The 19,051-nt window shown below is 47.5% G+C and overlaps 1 protein-coding gene across 1 annotated transcript in view; it reads left to right on the top strand.

Moving 5' to 3' along the window:
* Positions 1-17,021, top strand: part of FSTL4 (follistatin like 4) — a 526,907-nt gene extending 509,886 nt beyond the window's left edge. Inside the window, exons 15-17 of the mRNA XM_029941169.1 lie at positions 6,729-6,836; positions 13,352-13,461; positions 15,660-17,021. Of these exons, the coding sequence (XP_029797029.1) occupies positions 6,729-6,836; positions 13,352-13,461; positions 15,660-16,362 (921 nt within the window). The 3' untranslated portion in view covers positions 16,363-17,021. The remainder of the gene's footprint in view (positions 1-6,728; positions 6,837-13,351; positions 13,462-15,659) is intronic.
* Positions 17,022-19,051: the final 2,030 nt, after the last annotated feature.

Genomic DNA, 19,051 nt, shown 5'->3' with positions numbered 1-19,051 from the left:
ACAAAGAAATAAGTACGAAACTAGTGAAGAAAAAAAATTTTTATATATTAAAAAAACAAACAACAAAAAAACAAATAAAAAAAGCAAGCAGCAGCTCCCTCTGGTGGATAGGCTTGGTTTGATGTGGTAAGTCTTGGAGTCTGTTCTCAGAGGCTCCGCCCCTGCCTGAGGTGAAATGAGCAGCAGGAGGTGAAGTGCGCACCTTCACAGACTCAATTGCGGAGTCCCCACCCCCAGTCAGGATCGCGATTGCAATGGAGGAAAGGAAAAAAACAAAAAGCAAAAAACCAAGTCTCTCTTAGTTTCCGATAGCTTTGCTCAAGATGCTGTGCGCTGCTGGAAATGAGCTGGGAGCTCCTACAGTCTAAGCGCGCGCCCGGGCCTCCACCCGCCACCAACTCTTTGTTGGGGGTCCTGTCGGTGTGCGCCCTATTTTTTTCCTGTGTGCACCCGGGATTCGCGCAGTCCGTGCAGGGGGCAAGGTGTGCCTGTGCCGTGGAAATGCGGTCCGTGGTCCCGTTCCCAAAACCAAGTTCGAATTGCTCGCACCTGGCGCAGTCGCCCCTCCGGCCACTTCCCGCCAGGGAGCGCGCCTCCCCAGCGCAGCCGCTTCTCACAGCCACAGGCACCTCTGATTCCAAGCCGAGATGACTTAGGGCTGGAGGCTATTCCTTCTCTTGTCCCCGCTGCCCAGCAGTTATCTATGGAATGGGTTTCTGTCTCCACGCACAGCTAAGCGTTCTATACCTCTTCCCCAGAGACAGTTCTATGAGCGCATTCCGACTCTGTCTCTACCCTTTGTCTCTCGAGCGCTGCGCGCTTGCGCCACGTTGGGCTGGGGATCTTACCTCCCCTGCCCGTCCCGGGCTGGCCCGTTTTCGGATCTCCCCTGTTCGCCCCCACTCACTCAGGTATCCTTGAGGTTCTATTCCTTCTGGAGTTCGTATTTTCTCCTTCCACTGTCGCAGATGAGCGTAATATCCTTCTCAGTTCGATAAATGGTGCGGACAGAGTTTACAGAGCTCCCTTCCTCTCCGCCATCTTGGCTCCACCCCCCAGAAGACTCTTTTAAACTGGTCCTCACTCTGGAGGTGAACAGATTCTGATATAATTGCCAAGTGGAACTCTCATTCTGGAAGCAGAGGGAAGGCCAGTGAGAAGGAAGAGACTGGGGTGCTGTGAAGTTAGGGGTAAACCAAGTCCCAGTCCCCTGAAGAGTTTTCATCTGGGGAGTGATCTAATCTGACTTTTGTTTTTAGAGAGTTGGTCTTTATTTTTTATGTTTATTTATTTTGAGAGAGAGAGAGAATCCCAAGCAGGCTCCACATTGTTGGCACAGAGCCAGACACAGGGCTCTATCTCAGGAATTGTGAGCTCATGACCTGAGCTGCAATCAGGAATCAGATGCTTAATCAAGTGGGCTATCCAGGCACCCCTAAAGAGTTAGCCTGACTTACATTTTTGAACAGTCAAGCTGTGTTAGGACAGACTGCAAGGCCTGAAATAATCCAGGCAAGAGATACAGACAGCAGTGGAGATGGTGATATCTGATCAGATTCTTTATAGATTTTTAATGTGAAAAAATTTTCTGCTGGGTTGAATGTAATTTTTCAGAGAGAGGAGTCCAGTTGTTTTGGGATTTTTTTTTTTAACTTAAACTGTAGAAGGGGCCCTGGATGTCTCCGTTAAGCATCCAACTTCAACTCAGGTCATGCTCTCACAGCTCATGAGTTCGAGCCCTGTGTCAGACTCTGGGCTGACAGTTCAGAGCCTGTAGCCTGCTCTGGATTCTTTGTCTCCCTTTGTTTCTCTGCCCTTCCCTCACTTAGACTCTGTGTCTCTCTCAAAAATAAATATCTAAAAATTTTAAAAAGCTGTAGAAAGATGATTCCATGGATGGTGTTTGGTAGATTCAATAATGACCCCAAGATGTCCACTTCCTAAACCCCAGAACCTATGAACATCACCCTATATGGCCAATGGGACTCGGCAAAGTTAAGTACATTCAGGATATCTACTGTGGATTACCTGGATGAGCTCTGAAGGGGAGCTCCACTGATAGTATTTTGAGGAGCCTCCACACAGTTTTCCAGAGCAGCTGCACCAGTTTACATTCCCACCAACAGTGTAGGAGGGTGCCCGTTTCTCCACATCCTCACCAGCATCTATATAGTCTCTTGATTTGTTCATTTTGGCCACTCTGACCAGCGTGAGGTGGTATCTCAGTGTGATTTTGATTTCTATTTCCCTGATGATGAGTGATGCTGAGCATCGTTTCATGTGTCTGTTGGCCATCTGGATGTCCTCTTCAGAGAAGTGTCTATTCATGTATCCTGCCCATTTCTTTTACTATTTATTGTTGAGAGAGAGAGAGAGAGAGAGACAAAGTTGTGCAAGTAGGGGAGGGGCAGAGAGACAGGGAGACAGAGGATCCAAAGCGGGCTCTGTAGAAAGCCTGGTGTGGGGCTCAAACCCACAAACTGTGAGATCATGACCTGAGCCAAAGTCAGATGCTTCACTGACTGACCCACCCAGGCGCCCCAAAAGAATGTTTTAAGGAGAAGTTTGTGGTCAGTGGTATCAGGGCAGTGGAGAACATTTGCATGCCACTGACCATTCGATTTGGTATCACAAGCATCACCTTGGCAGGAGCAGATAAAATGATCATGGAATACAAGCTTAAGGTATTAGAGATGGTGAATACAGCCAACCATTTTGGGGAGTTTTGATGTAAATATGAGTAAAAGGAGTCAAATGAGGCAGTAGCGAGAAGAACATGCCAAAGAAACTTTTTTAGAATAGTTGACATTACAGCATATGTATGTATCTATGTATATATGTATGTATATAATGCTAAAAACAAAAAACCTCCCACACATCTTCCCTTTCTTCATCCTTGAAGTAGGCAAGAGTCCATGGAATCCAGAACAGAGAAGTAGAGATGCTAACTTTAGATAAAAGCACATTCTTTCATGTAACAGGAGAAAACAGAATATATTTAAGTATGCTTACAAATAGGTGACCATTACATTTGGTTATAGTTGGATGAACATCTCTTCTAGTTGCTTTTCTCAGTAAAAAAAGGAAAATTAACACCAAGCCTGGAGATGTGAAGAGAGAGGTGAAGGTTGTATGTGAGACTGAACTGACCAGGGAACTTAGAGGACTGCAGGATGAAACGTGAGCAGGGTTGTGTTTTTCTTCCCAGCAGTGTCCTGGTACAGGCTCGTTTCAGGGGGAAATTTGGATATAAGCAGAGTTGTGGTTGCTTCGTTGAAGCTTGCTTTATGACCCAGTGGATGATCAATGTGGTCAATGCTGCATATGTACTTTAAAAGAGTGTGTATTCTAATCGGAGGTATAGTATTCTGTATATATGTCAATTATATCAAATTAAAAAAAATTATATCAAATTTGTTCATTACATTCTTCAGATCTTCTAAGTGATTTTTTTCTTTGTCCACGGAGTCTGGCAGCTGCTAAGAGGTGTGTTGAAGTCTACCACCGTGATTGTAAATTTATCTAAAATTCTATCCACTTTTGCTTTAACATTTTAGTAACTTCCTGAAACAAAGACTTCTTTGTTCTTACAAAATATCTCTCTCTGGCAGTATTTCTGGCCTAAAGTCTATTTTTGCCTAATTTGAGTACAGACACATGAGATTTCTTTTGATTAGTGTTAACATGGTATAATTTCCAATCCTTTTACTTTCTATGTCCATATATTTGGGTTTTGACCTTTATGTACTATAATAATCTTTGATCATTTGATCCATTTATATTTAATGCAATTATATAGTTAAATCCACCTGTTCTGCTTTATTACATGCATTCTTGCCTCAATATAGTTCTATACAAATTATTACTTCACTTCCCTAATAATGATAGAACCATACAACACAGACTCTTTTAACTCCTCTCCTGACTTTTGCATTATTGTGGGAATGAATTTTAACTCTGTATATAATTTAACTCCATAAGACATGAGTTATTATTATTTTGTACAGTTGATAGTCATTTACATTCACCTCTATATTCACTTTCTGACTGCTCTTTATTCCTTCCTGAAGCACACTGTTTTGTCTGGGATCATTTTCATTGTAACTAAGCAAGTTTCTTTAAGAGTTCTTTTGGTGAAGATCTGGCAACACATCCTGTTTTCACTGCATATAGAATTCAACCTTGGTAATTCTACTCAGCATTTTAAAATGCTGTTCCCTTGTCTTCCATTGTTTTTGTTAATAGGTCACCTGTCAGGCTTATTGTCACTCGTCTGAAGGTCATGTATCATTTTGTTTTCTGACGGCTCTTCAGATATTCTGTTTGTTCCTTAACAGTTCTACTATGATGTGCCCAGGTATGGTGTTCTTTGTACTTACTTTGATTTGGGAGTTCTAGTGGTTCTCGAATGTGTGGCTTGATACCTTTCATCAGATTCGAATTCTCTCTCACCTCTTCTTTAGAAACTCTGTTTTAAAAAAAAGATCTTTCCACTCTATCCCACATGTCTGTTTCACTTTTTTCCTCCTTTTTTTATTTTTTTGTGCTTTGAGTATGTTCTATCAATTTGCCTTTCCCTTACTATTCCTGTCTTCGGCTATGATTAATATGGATTTAACATAACCTAATTATTGAGTTCTTAATTTCAGGTATGGCATTTTTCACTTTTAGAATTTCTACTTCATTCTGCCTTTGTATATGAAATTGTAATTGTCTATTTTATATAGTTTTGGTCAGATAGTCTGTATGTAGTGTCTAGTCTTTTTTAAATGTGAGATACTCCATATAGGGGGAAAAAAAGACTTGAAATGGCTGTCATCGTCCTCTGGAAGGCAGAGAGAGTGGAGAATGAATCATTTTAATCTAATCAAGTGCTAAGTTGAATCAAGGCTTAACTGAATTTTTTTTAAGGTTTACTTTGCCTCTCATTTATTCCTAGACCTAGAAGTTAGCCCTTCAGGGTTTTAAACTGAGAGCCTGGTATGTTCTTCAGTATCTTTTCCCTTCTATACCTTTGCTCCGCAGCATATTAAGACTGTGGAACACTGTTCTGAATTTAGGAGATTATTGGTTTAGCTCTTCAGTCTGCTACTCCACACCACCTCAGAATGAGAATATGAAATGTGATGGGAGAAGTGTAAATAGAAAGGAGAGAGAAGGCTATAGTCCAAACACTAGGGAAGTTTCCCTGTGAAGAAGGCAGACAAATGGGCTAACTCAAAGAAAATGTATAATCGAGAGGATTTTTCAAAGAGATGAAGAAACTAGAGATAATGTCAAGATGGTATTATTGGTGGTGGGTTAAGAAGCTCTGGGTACAGGAAGACAGCACCAGATCCTGGAGCCTCTAGCAACCAGGAAGCTGGCAGATGCTGGGAACAAAAAGGAGCCGGTGGAGATATGAACAAAGGACCTGGGTAGATGAATGTAGGAAGAGGCTTCATGGGCCAAGAGCTTTAAATTACAGCAAAAAAAAGTTAAAGGGGACCAGACAGATGGTAATGAATGGAGAAAAATTGAGGTCAGCAGGGAGTGGCAAAGTCAAGAGTTCAGTTTTGTATTTGTTGAGGTCATCAACAGAGGAATGAGTTCTAAAGTCATCAGAGTACAGCAGGTTATCTGAAGCCATGGAATCAGATGAACTTACCCAGAGAAAGGATGTAGAAAGAGAGAAGATGAAGATCTCCAAAGATGAGGACCAGAGACCTGCCAATATTTTGGCATCAGGATGAGCAGGGGAAGCGAGGGAGATGAGGGCTGAGAGAAGCTAAGTTTTCTAGAAGGGACTAGTTAGCCATGTGGAATCTTGCTGAAATGTCAAAAAAGAGGAGGATCACAAAGTCCTCTCTGAATCTGACATAAAGGTCTTTGAACAGGTCAGTGGAGTGAGGAAGATAGACCTTTGATGGGACTGTTAGAGAAATGGATCAGGGACTCCACAGCCAGTTCTTCAGAGAAGTTTTGACCTATGGGCGTAGAGGTGGATTTCTCACCCAGAAAGGCTGACATCTTTAGTGAACAAAGGGAGTAGCGAGGATGTAGGCCAAAGGCAAGAAGAGCAGAGGTGATAGTCTAGTGGTATGAGCATCATGGAGGAGAGTTTGAGAACTTATACAACTACATTATAAAAATCAGAAAACAGTCTCCATTTGAGAGGGCCATTGTTCTCCAGGGATAAGAGTTTCAGATACAGCAGTTAAAAAAAAAAAAAAAAAAGCATGTCTGCCTGATCCTACAGTCTGGGTCCCAGAGGTTCCAGGTGAAGGAAGTATACAGACAGGGGATAATGGATGATCTCTAAATCAGTCGCAGATGACACGGAAGGAAGGGCCAACTCACCAGACTCTCGGCGGAAGACTGCACAGGAAAGAGGCGGAGGGTTCTAGAGGCTTCCAGGAGCAGTGACCAGAGGGTCTTGCAGCTGACTCTTGAGTGGAAAACGTAAAGACTCTGGGTTTAGGCTTTTGCCAGGATGGTCTGGGTCCCCTTAAGTAAAACATTCAAGAAGTTTTTAAAAGAGATTAAACTCCTGCCAACAGTTTTATGCCTCTAAAGACAAACCCAGAAAGGAGGCTTGTGTCCTGGCTTCCCAAGCAGGCTCATTGGCAAGGCTGCTAGGTGGGCTTTCCACTCACCTGAGTATGACGGCCATTTACACAAAGCCCAGAAATGGTCACTGTGTCAGCTTATAATAATGACGACCCACTTGTACCTATTTTTTTTTCAAGTCCATAGGTGTGGACCCTCTTCCAGCTAAGCTGTCCTATGACAAGTCTCATGACCAAGTGTGGGTTCTGAGCTGGGGGGATGTGCACAAGTCCCAACCAAGCCTCCAGGTACGTTGAACATGTGGAGACCGACACCCACAACAACAAAGGACGCTGTCCCTGTCTAATAAACGTCTCTTGCTTCCCTAGGTAACTAAACACATTTATCAAAAATCTACCCATCAAGGCTTGAGGGGAGACTAGGAAACAGCCTTGGGCACAAGCCCCTCACAGGCAATCCACCAGGTATCTTCGGCCAGGCCTACCTGTAAACAACAACAATACTGATGATGGATAAGATTCTGATGTCAGGATGAGAATGTGGCTCCCAGGCTTCACCTCTCCTGATCCAGACCTGGCCAGGCTGGAAAACAGGGTCAAAGCAAGTGCTAGAGGCAGGCCCATAAGGCAAGAAAAGTAGGAGCAGCAATTATGTCCCTAAGTGGAAGCACACACATTTGCTGAGTGCGTACAGGATGCTAGGACACAGGAAAGTTCACAAATTTGCCCCTGGCCCAACACTCGGCCCCTGCACTATACTTCCTCTTTGAAAGAGTTTGGGCGCAGGTGCTCTGTGGGATCCCCACCCCCCTTCACCAGCCAGCGAAGGTCAACATCACCTCTCTGGTGAGCATGCCTGGCTCTCCCTTTATCATTGAGGGATGCATCAGAGGATTACACCCTAAAAAAAAAAAAAAAAAGGGGAGTTGAATGCCTGAGGCATCCCAAAGACCTACGTAGAACCATTCTAGATGCACAGAAGTTAATTCATTTCTTACAGCGTAGGCCTCGGGACTGGTTTCGCTCTCTCTCAGAACCCCAGCTGAGAAGGGCTGCAGATGGAGTCAAGTTCACCCTGTTCTCAAGACTGATAAGAGCAAAGGGACACCTAGGTCTACAGAGGCTTCCTCCAGGGACGGCCTGCCTGCCTCCCTCTGCACAGATGGGCCAGGAGGAGGACATGACTTCATCTCCTAGAAATTGAGACTGTTGTCGTCTGCTGCATACCATCAACCTGGGCCCCAGTGAGCTGACAAAAAAATCTATTATGGGTCTAGAAGCCTGAATAAAAGTCATTCAGAGCAGAGCATCAGCCCAGGACAATTGTCATTTTTATTGGCTCTCCCTCTGGCAGCTCCTAGAAAACCTCTAAGGTAATTTAAGGGGAGAGGCCAACAAAACTTTTTTTTTTTTTTTTTGGCTGAAACCAAAAATGACTTCCTAATTTAACAAGGCAGAGGAGTTAAAAAACGCGTGGTTTCAGGAGTTAGGTGTAAAAGAGAAAACAGGAGATTGGCCCTGGATTTCTGACCTGTAACAGGAGCTGGAGGACCATGGAATCCTCTCCCCAGCCAAGAGCGCTCCTTCAGCTGGCAGAACAAAAGGAGGACACAGTATGTGCAAGAATCCAGAGAGTGCCTCACCGGCTTGGACCCCCCCGAGCAACAGATTTGAGGAAGGATCCCAGACAAACACCAGATGAACCAAATCAGAGACCTCCAGATAAAAATAGATCCGAAGGAGACTGATGTAAAGAATGAACCCAGGGAGGAACTAAGATGCATGAGGACGGGCTCTCTGCACATGTGGATGTGGAATAAGCTCTAAACAAGGATGTCTGAGTTAGGAGAGGCAGGCTGAATGAGAAATCCTGATACCAGGCAATCATGGAAGATAAATTAATTCAGTAAAAATAAGCGTGTCGAGGGAGTAAAAATACTTAGAAATATCTTACTGGGATAAGAGAAGGTATGGAGAATGCTATTTGGAAGTAGGAGGTAGAAAGTGACCATCCCATTATTCCAAATGTGACAAGCTGAATTCTCCTAAAAGCTGAGATGATCAGACTGTGTTGGGAACAAAGGAAACTCTAACTTATTTGTAAGAAATGCACATGAGACAAAGAGAATAAAAGGTTGTGTTTAAAGGGGCAGGAATAATGAGGACAGGTGAACAATATACTAATACTGCCACTCATGCCTATCAGGCAAGGTAGGGTATAAGGTTAATGGCTCTAAAAACAGCAAATGGATGGGGTAGGGCCATGCCCTCCTCTCCCTCTGCCCGGTTCTCTGGGGGTGGGGGGTGGAGTAGGCATAAACGGGAGGTGACCGGGTACCCTGTCTGGAGAGGAAGGCAAGCCTTGTTGACACAGGTCTTTCCTAAAGCCACAAGGTCCAGGCTGGTGGCCCAGGACCATCATGCTACCTTAATAAGGATTCTGGAATAAGCCTGAAAAAAAAAAAAAAAACAGCAAATGGAGAAAGATTGTCTCTCCAATAGCCAGTAGTTATCAAGCAACATTAACAACTAAATGCCTCAAACAAGAGCAATTGAAAACTCGAGGCACCTGGGTGGATCTGTCAGTTAAGCGTAGGTCTCTTGATCTCAGCTCAGGTCTTAATCTCAGGGTTGTGAGTTCAAGCCCCATATTGGGCTATTCCCAGGACACGGAGCCTACTTAAAAAAAAAAAAAAAGAGAGAGAACTTAATTTAAGATGCACTTCAAGTGTACCAAGGAAAGGAAAGAATGACATGGGAAAATTAACAATGCAACTTGGTTTACTATATACCTTTCATCTGCCGAACAGTTTTTTCACACAACCACATATATACAAGTATATCTGTAAACACAAAGGAAACAAACACCTTGCAGATATTATAGGCAACATTATCTGATAATTAGAAAATAATCAAAATAGGACCTAATAAGAAAACACTGCTATGTAACTGCTGGATCAGAAAGGAAGTCAAAAGGGAAGTTACAAATGCCCTCAAAAGCAATGGTAAAGCGATCATTCCAAATCAAGACCAACGGGAGACAGACAAGGCTCTGGACAGGGAGGGTATGTGTCTTAAAAGCCTCAAGAATGGGGAGCCTGAGGGGCTCAGTCAGTGAAGCATCCGACTTCGGCTCAGGTCATGATCTCAAGGTTTGTGGGTTCGAGTCCTGCACCGGGCTCTGTGCTGACAACTAGCTCAGAGCCTGGAGCCTGCTTCGGATTCTGTGTCTCCTTCTCTCTCAAAAAAATAAATGTATAAAAATAAATAAAAGCCTCAAGAAGTACTTGTGTTAAGAAAGGAGAAAAACTTCTAGTAAGAAGGAGAAGAACACTGAAATTAATATAAAACCAAAATCAAAGAGAAACAAGAGAAATCCTCCACAAGCCTGGTAAAGGAAAAAAGAACAAATAGATAAAATGAGGCATGAGAAAAGGACTATTACTCCAGATACAGGAGGATAAAAATAACTGGAAAATAATACATTGCAACGCAACTTGAGGGCAGCAAATTTTAAAAACTAGAGTAAGTGAATGATAGCCTGCAAAATCTAGCCACCTGGCTGGCTCAGTCAGTAGAGCATGCAACTCTTGACCTTGGGGTTGTGGGTAGAGTAAAAACTGATCTAAGAAAACAGAAGCCCAAAATAGAACAATAACTATAGGGTATTTTTTTTTTTTAAAGATTGAAGAGCTACCACAAAAAAACCATACAGCTGAATTTTATCAAACCTTCAAAATATATTTGTAATGTTATTTAACTATCTTGGACCCCAGGGAGGAAAATGTACAGCTTCTTTGTTTTAAATAGCCAGCATAATTTTAATTATGAAAACTGACTAAAAATTGCATAAAAGAACAAAGCTGTAGGCTATCTCACTTATGAATACAGAAGCAAAATTCTAAAATATGGTATTAAAAACATAGACCACAACGCATCTAAATGCAGGGAACAAAAGCCCAGCATACAATGATGGTTCGCTCTCAGGAAATCAGTCAACATTCTCTTAACATGAACAAAAACAGGAGGGAAAAACCCCTAATAAATGCTAAAAAGGCACTGAATTAAAAAAAGCAGACATTTTCAGTTAAAAAAAAGAACAGAAAGGCAATTTCTTAAATATAATGTATTCTATTTCCCAAACACCAAGAGCAAAGTTGGCTTAAATGGCCGAAGACAAAAGGCATTTTGATTAGTATCAGGAATTAGGTCACAACGTCCAGCATCACAAGGGCACAGTCTAGGCATCGCACTGTGACCGGAAAGCCACCGGATTGAATAAACCCACCTTCATCGCTATGGGCTGGGGTTAAACAAACCACGACTTACAGAATCTCCTGGAAATGTCAACTGGCCTGGCCCTCGCGGTACACAGTTTGGAAATGAGAACCAAGAGATTAAACAGTGCTCTTTTGAATCCACCAACTTGACTTCCAAAGGGTATGTTCATGGGTATGGACAAAAATCTAGCTACCACACTATGGGTTTTCTGCAGTGTTTATATTTGCCACACAAAAAATAATATCCTAGTGTTTCTCAATATCCAACGCTAAGGAACTAGTTAAACAAAACTTTGCTTGGACTACATGAAGGTGTTTCTATAAATGAATTCCTCCCACGGCAGCCAAGTTTGGAACCTTGGACACCTTCTAGAATGCTCCATATCATTCCTTGGCCCACCAGTCCCAGGCCCCCCAGCTAAGCCTCCCTTCTCTGCTGGCATTGACTACCCTCTTAGAGAATGCTCTAAGACCCCCAGGCCAACTATGAAGTGACATTTCCTGATATCCAGCCACGTAATCACGTCTCCTGAAGCAAGCCTACGGAGCCAACAAAATTGAGGAGCTCAACAATTATCTTTTGGGCACTAATGTGCGCAGGAACGTGCCAGGACGCAAGACCAAGAAGGAACTCACGACTCGTGAGACAAATGAGGCAGTCATACCCACATAAGTTCAATGGCCCGTGGTACTGCGTTTTGATGAAGTAACCTCTGAATATAGGGTGTCAGAGTGGTGAAGCATGAATGACACTGACCGCTGACAGCCTGTAATTTTCCATCTCTATTAGAAGCTAAAATGACAGGCCTGGTATCAAGCAGTGATTGTATGGTTTCTTGGAATTCTCTGGCATTTTCCCCTAGACACTCCCATGAGCCAGTTTCCTAATGCTGATATGTTCATGCCCAGTGCCCAGACTGTTTTCCTGTGGACTTGACATGGAAGTATCATTTGGCCATTTTTAAAAATCACAGAAAAGTAACCTAATACAATTAGACAACGTTAAAGTTGCCCCAAGGCTGAAAATCACAGCCTTCTTCATTCCAATCAGGCATCCTGCCTGCTTACCCCCTCCCACCTCCACCCCCCAGGAAGCATGATCCAGAAAAAACTCAAACTTCAACCCTGCCTGAGGAGGCAGGCCAGGTGGTGTTTGTTTCTCCATAAAACCAAGAGCCAGAAGGCGGTCCTATTCTTAAAGGGTAAAAGCATCCAAAACTCCAAGCCGTGTGAGTCACAAACCTCCAACAAGGACTGGCCTCAGCCTCCGGCTGCAGAAGTCTGGACCCTGTAGGCACGGCCACACTATCAAGATCAGAGAAGGTATCTCAGCTCTGTGTTCAGGGTCTAGCCCCTCTTCTCCCCAGAGGGTCTGGGCTTGACCTTGTGGCCCTTCAGCCTCATCGGGCTGCGGTCGCCCACCTTTCAGGGCCATGGCCTAGAAATTGAAGGCTGACGAACACACGAAGAAGGCAAGGGGACCCACACTGTCGGCCACCATGGCTCTGGCCTGGCTGTGCCCAAGGCTGTGGTGGCTGATGGACACGGGCTCAGCCTGACCGCAGTGAGCTTTCTGGCAGGACCTCCCTGTCACGCTCATCTCACCTAATCTCCGACATCACTCGGCTCTATTCTGTGCTGCCAGCGTGTCTTTTCCTGACACAGGCTCAGCAGGGACCGTCCACACCAGAGAATGACTGCGGCTGCCTCCTGCCAACCCCACAGAGAGAAGGTGTTACACAAGGAGAAAGGGAAACAGAGGCAGTGATGCTCTGTCACTACCGATTTGTACAAAACAAACACAAGGCCTGATTCTACATTTCTCACGGCAGGTCCTTTGTGCACCTGGACCTGATCGCCGGTGTTCTAACTGCAAGGCAGCTAAGTGGCTTGAGTAGCATCTTTGAGTGGCACTTCTGCAGGATTCCTGCTTTCTCCAATAAATCATGGAGTCATAACTCCCCCAGAACACCTCTGTGAGCAGTGTATGATAGAGATGCCCAACATGTGGGCCCAGGCACACGGCATCAAAGGAAAGAAGCACCAGTAAATACTTGGCACCATTTAACATTTTCATGACTGAAAAGCTCTCTCCCTCTCTTCCTGGGGTGGTCTGGGTGGTGAGAAGGCAGGATTCTCAGTTGTAGGGGAGGTGGGCTCTGAGCAGAGTGATCTTTCTAATCTGGGGACCCAACATGGTCCCCTTCCCTGCAGCCCCTGCTGTGTCGTCAGGAGCTGGCAAGGTGCAGCCTGGCTCAGGTCAGGCCTGCCTGCGCAGGAGGGAGTGATTCAGGTGTTTGTACCTGGCCCACCAACCCTCTCCCCAGAAAGGGCACTCCCTGCCAACGACATTCCCAAGGAGCCCCCACTCAGCTCCTGCCCCCTCTCTCACCCTGGGGCTTATCCATCTCTGCCGGTGAAGCACCCTGTCTGCTGAGGGGCCTTTCGGCACGTGCAGGTGGTTCCACGTCTCCCACCCCTACGGGGGTGGGCCCTCACAAGGACCCTCACTCTGTGTTGTAGGTGATCACAGAAGCCAGCACCGGCCAGAGCCAGCACCTTATCCGCACACCATTTGCACAAGTGGATGATTTCTTTATTCCTTCAACAAACCTCATCATCAACCATATCAGGTGAGACAGGCCCACAATGCCCTAAGGAACTCCCATAATCCAGCTCAGCCCAGCGTGCGGCTGTGTTTGCCCACTGGGAAAACTGCTCCTTCTCTGTCTCTCCTGCTCGTCCTGAGCTGGCCTGGGGCTCCATCATGAGGGGACAGAAATGGACCCATGGCCCATCCCTAATTGAGTTAAGGAAGGCACCCAACTCCTACGGCCCTCGGCGGCCCACGGAGGATAATTCTCATCCTCAAGGTGAGGACTATGTAGGAGGAAACAACAGTGGTTCATAGACCATGCTCTAAAGTTGTTAGACACAAACTAGTAAATGTGGCCTCAACCCCTTTTAACAGATGAGGAAACTGAGGATTAGAGAAGTTAAAGCCTGGGCCAAGATTAAACATCCAGAAAGAATCAGATTAAATAGGAGGCTAGGTCTCTTTCTAGGGCCTTGTTCTCCACTGCCACTGCCCATGGTGTTTTCAGGAGCCCCCAGAGCAGCCATGCAGAGGGCCGGCCAGGGAACGTCGCCTCTGCTGACCTGCTTGTCACCACCCAGAATAGCCAAATAACGGTGGCCAGTGATCTCAACTGCCAGCCTCTGTCCAGCCTGGCCGCTCCCCCTGCCTATTTCAGACAACCCCTAACACTTAAAGTCGCCAGGGCAGGGGCGCCTGGGTGGCTCAGTCGGTTAAGCCTCCAACTTCGGCTCCAGTCAGATCTCACATTCGTGGGTTCGAGCCCCGCATCAGGCTCTGTGCTGACGGATAGCTCAGAGCCTGGAGCCTGCTTCTGGTTCTGTGTCTCCTCTTCTCTCTACCCCTCCCGCTCTCATGCTCTGTCTCTCTCTGTATCAAAAATAAATAAAAAATTTTAAAAAAAAAGTCGCCAGGGCAGAAGAAGTCAGCCTGCCCTTTGATAAAGTCACCAGAGACCAGAAAACCATGCCTTTCTTTGGTCTGACATCGAGCCCCTTTCTCCCAGAAGAAAGGACTCCCTTTTTGTATATTGAAGCTGGACTTGTAAAACGAGGCCCACCCACTGATCCAAGCCCAAGGAAGAAAACAGCCCCTTTATGAACCCTTGCCTGTAGACAGCACCGGGGAGGAGCCTCTAAGATTCTTGCTACAGGGTGACAACCCCCCCAAAGCAGCTGACCAGGCAGGAGTCGAGCACAGTTACAGGCTCTGTGGCACCTGTGTGTGGGGTTCCATGTTCAAGTTCCTTATCAGTTTCCTGCTCTTTCCATGCTCAGTCTCTTTAAGGACGCTTTCAAGATGCTTTCAAGCTGGCATGTCCCCCCCTCAGAGGCTAAGTTAGTTATTCAAGAGAGGAGCGTGGAGGAGACGTTTCTCTCCTTCCCCATAGGCGTCCACAGCAACAAAAGGCCTCTCTGAGTCAGGGACTGAGGCAGATGCTCTCAGGTCAAACCCAAGTCCTGCCTGGGGTCTGAAGAGGAATTTCGCCAAGCCCAGATGCGAGTGGCCTCCACCTGCTGGGCCCGCCCCTCAGCCTCCCTCTTTGATCCGGTGCTCCCAACAGCCCTCGGCAGGGACTTCAGAATCACAGGGCTGTCCCCACCCCCGGCTCCGCAGCTAGCAGGGCACATGGCGACACCAGGACTGTGTAGCTGCCAAGGTAAAAGCTGTCCTCGGCCACCCTGCCCAGGCTTCCTCCCCCAGGCATCGTAAACATGGCCACAGGAGAGGCCACCCCTCTGCATTCCTTTCCCCAGGGGAGGGAGCACTGGAGGAAGCGGGTCCTTGTTGGCTGGCGGTACCTGCTCAGATTCTATTTCGTCCAGAGAACAGAAGCATCAAGCCCGCCTCTGCCATGTTCCTGGCAGGTGATCGGGACTCTTGTCTTTTCCCTCCAGGTGCAGACACCCCCTTCCCAGCTGGCACCAGGCCTCAGGGGAGCTGACTGAAGGCATCCCTAAGGGAGAAGCTGTTGAAGGCACTTTTACACTCCTCCTTTACCATTTCTAGACACGAGTGCATGTTAGGAGAGCATAAATCCCCGAGTGTTTGTAATACAGCTGCCTTCATTTTCACCTCGTAGATGAATCACTGAGGAAGCCAGGCCCTGCAGGATGATACATCTAATTAAGATGCTATTAGCCCGCAGAAGGATTAGGATAAAGGGAAGAGAAAGGATGCCATCATTTAGAGGAATGGCAGGTCCCCTCCTGACCTCCATTCTTCCCTTTGCAGGTTCGGCTTCATCTTCAGCAAGGCTGACCCCGCCGTTCACAAAGTGGACCTGGAAACACTGGCGCTGCTCAAGACTGTCAGCCTGCAGAGCCACGGCTGCGTGCCACAGGCCATGGGCCACACGCACCTGGGCGGCTACTACTTCATCCAGTGCCAACAGGACCGCCCCGCTGCTGCCGCCCCCCAGCTGCTGCTCGACAGCGTCACGGATGCCGTGCTGGGCCCCAATGGTGACGTGACTGGCACGCCACATGTGTCCCCCGACGGGCGCTTCGTGGTCAGCGCCGCTGCCACCAGCTCCCAGCTGCACGTGCAGGAGATCACGCTCCAGGGGGAGATCCAGACCCTCTACAGCCTGAAAATAAGCCAGGGCGTCTCGGACGTGGCCTTCCAGCCCTCCTTCACCCACGGCGATCAGTACTACGTCTACGCAGCCCTTGAGACAGAGCCAGACCTGCTGTCCCTGGAGCTGTCCACGGGGAAGATGGGCGTGCTCAAGAACTTGAAGGAGCCGCCCACGGGGCCCGCATGGCCTTGGGGAGGGCCCCGCAGGATCGTGAGGGACAGCGGGCTCTTCGGACAGTACCTCCTCGTCCCCGCCCAAGAGTCCCTGTTTCTCATCAACGGGAGACGAAACGCGCTGCGGTGTGAGGTGTCGGGCGTAAAGCGGGGGACCACCGTGGTGTGGGTGGGCGAGGTATGAAGGAGCCCTGCGCAGAGCCCTGGGCCACCTTGAGCACCGCCGCGTCCTCACCACCGCAGCCCCAAGCAGGCGCCCTGTACATTTTCACAGACAAACGCAAAACCTGTATCCGCTTTGTGGTTCAGCACTGGCCTCCTTGCAAGTTTCCTAGTATAAGGTATGCGCTGCTAACCAGGTTGGGGTTTTTCGTTGGGAAGTATGATTTCTGCCTTGAGCTACGGTGAGAGCACACTCTGCCGCGGGAAGGAACCATTTCTGGGCCCAGCTACACGCCATGTTTCCTGGGGAACGCAGCGGAACCAAGAGCTCCTGCTTTCCAGGCTGACACTTGTGTCGGTTGCCTTCATGTACTCATTGTCCGTGGCGGCCGGGTCCCGCTGACCTCACCCTGACGGAGTGGCCCCGAAGCTGGACCTGGAAACGGGCCCCACGGGAGCCCAGGCCCTGGCTCCGGGCATGAGAGCCACGGCCGCCCTCCTTCCAGACCTTCTTTTCTTCTGCGCAGCTGCTTCATGCTTTTTTCCATTTGACGTGTAAGCCTGAGAGGGAGAGCCAACCAGACTTCTTGCGTCTTGGGGGATGGGGAAATCACTTACTTTATTTTGGAAATTTTGATTAAAAGATAATTTTTTATAATCTCAAATGCTAGTAAGCAGAAAGATGCTCTCCGAGGTCCGATCTGTTCGTCCCTGCCTTAGGCAAAGTCTCTGAGCGTCACCACCCCACACCCCACAGCCAGAAACAACAGGGGGCATCCAGGAATAACGGTCCTCTATACCACCGATGCCCTAAGTGCAGATCTGGCCACCACATCAGCAAAGCCTTTGTTCTGGGCTGGGACGCAAAGAGACCAGGACAAACCCTGTGTGCCTGCTTTTTACCACGGAGCGGGGATGTTTTAGGAGACAGGCCCTAGATTCAGGGCAGACTGGGCTTGCGATGGGGGTGGCCTACAGAATGGTGACCTCCAGGTGCAACACAGACACCCCAAAGACACATGTGGGGGCCAGGTGGGTTCTGTAAGTTATCCCTTTCAAAACTCTATTTCTTTTCTGCCCATGGCCCTTGCACTCAGCTCTAGCACGCCACTTCTTGCATCATCACAGCACAGACGGCACACTTCAGCATTTTCTTACACATGGGCCCTTCAGTCCCCAGTAATACAGACTGCAAAACCCACGATCAGAAGGACGTTGCGGGGGGTGGGGATGGGGGCGGGAGGGCAGGGCAGGATGTGGGCTGCATGATTCTCCAGTGTCTCAGATGATGCTGGGCTGCCAGGGAGGCAACAAGGAAGTGCCACCCAGCTGGCCCAGGGAAGACACTCCGTGTTGGAGAATGTGAGCTCCGGGGCTCCCGGAAGAGCCCATTCCTCCTCAGTCGCCAACACATGCTTGTACACTTTCTGGCTTGAATGATCAGTTTTCAAGCCGAGTGAAGTTGGAAGAGGTGGTCTCATCACAGACACCTCACCTAGGGATGCCCCCTTCACCCGCCAGCATGGCCATGCTTTTCCCGTGCTGATCCCTGGCCGCTTTCAGGGAAAAGAAGACACAGACCCTGCCTTGCTGTAAATACACACAGCTCCCTTTCACACCCACCTGACGGCCCAATCTACCTGACCCCAACCCGATTTCCTGAAATCAGCCCGTCCTCTGTCCCATGGGTCTTGGTTCAACCACCTGTCCCCTCCAACTCCCAAGAGTATGCCCAGATGTGCACATGCATACTTTAGATTTTGTTACCTGTCCTTTAGATGTAGCTCCATGTTGAGAAGATGGGACTCCAAATGCCGTACGCTCAGCTTCCCAAGAGCTGGGTGGCCAGGCAATACCTCTCACCCTTTCTTTTTATTCCTGCCTCAATCTCTTGACACATTCACTCCCAGACTTCCACTTTTATTACTGCAATTCTCCAACTTTCATCAACGTCTCCCTTTGGAAAAACCTTACAGATGGTGGCAGCCCCTGGCAGAGAAAGAAAGTCTTTGAGCCTGAGGAAGAGCCTACCGACAGCCAGGTCAGGACATCGGCCCCTCTGGGTCTCGGGCTCCTAAGTCAAAGACCAATCCAATCCCAACAAGCCTTTTGATCTGGGCGCGAGTCCACAGCACCCGGTCCTGTGCCCCGTTCCTTCTGTTTCTCAGTGTGTCTGAAAAGCATCTCTGCCTCAGGCTAACTCACTGTCCGATTAACTGGAGATGCCAGCTTAGGGCTCACGGCCAGCGTTCCGCACGCTGTTGAATCCAAGCAGGGATTCGTAAGCCTGAAAACAGTGAAACCTGCATATTCACGAAGGCAAGAGAGTAAATGCTTTTTCATTACAGCAACCAACAGAGCTCCTGGGCAGGAGGCAGAGGAAAGGCCGGCCAGGTCGCCCAATGCCCCTTCTAGCCCCAGAAGCAGCTCGCCGGAACGTGGTCTGAAAGTGACTGATAGAAGCTATCACAGCAGGTGAGCCTCGCTGCCGACCCAACCACACTCCTTCTGATGAACACGAGATCATCGAACAGCTAGTCTTTCACCTTAAAGAAGCATTTCGTCTTAACAAAGACACTTTCATAATGAACTATTTCAAAATTTACTGAAGTTTGAAATAAAATTAATTTCACAAATTAGTATTAGTATTTTTTTTTCATAACAACTCACAAATAATCTACACCTTTGCTGAGATTAAGGGTTTGAAATGG

The sequence above is a fragment of the Suricata suricatta genome, chromosome 6, assembly GCF_006229205.1.
Source record: "Suricata suricatta isolate VVHF042 chromosome 6, meerkat_22Aug2017_6uvM2_HiC, whole genome shotgun sequence".
NCBI classification, from domain to species: domain Eukaryota; kingdom Metazoa; phylum Chordata; class Mammalia; order Carnivora; family Herpestidae; genus Suricata; species Suricata suricatta.
The sequence above is the reverse complement of the archived record's forward strand: the minus strand, read 5'-3'. Positions and strand labels throughout refer to the sequence as shown.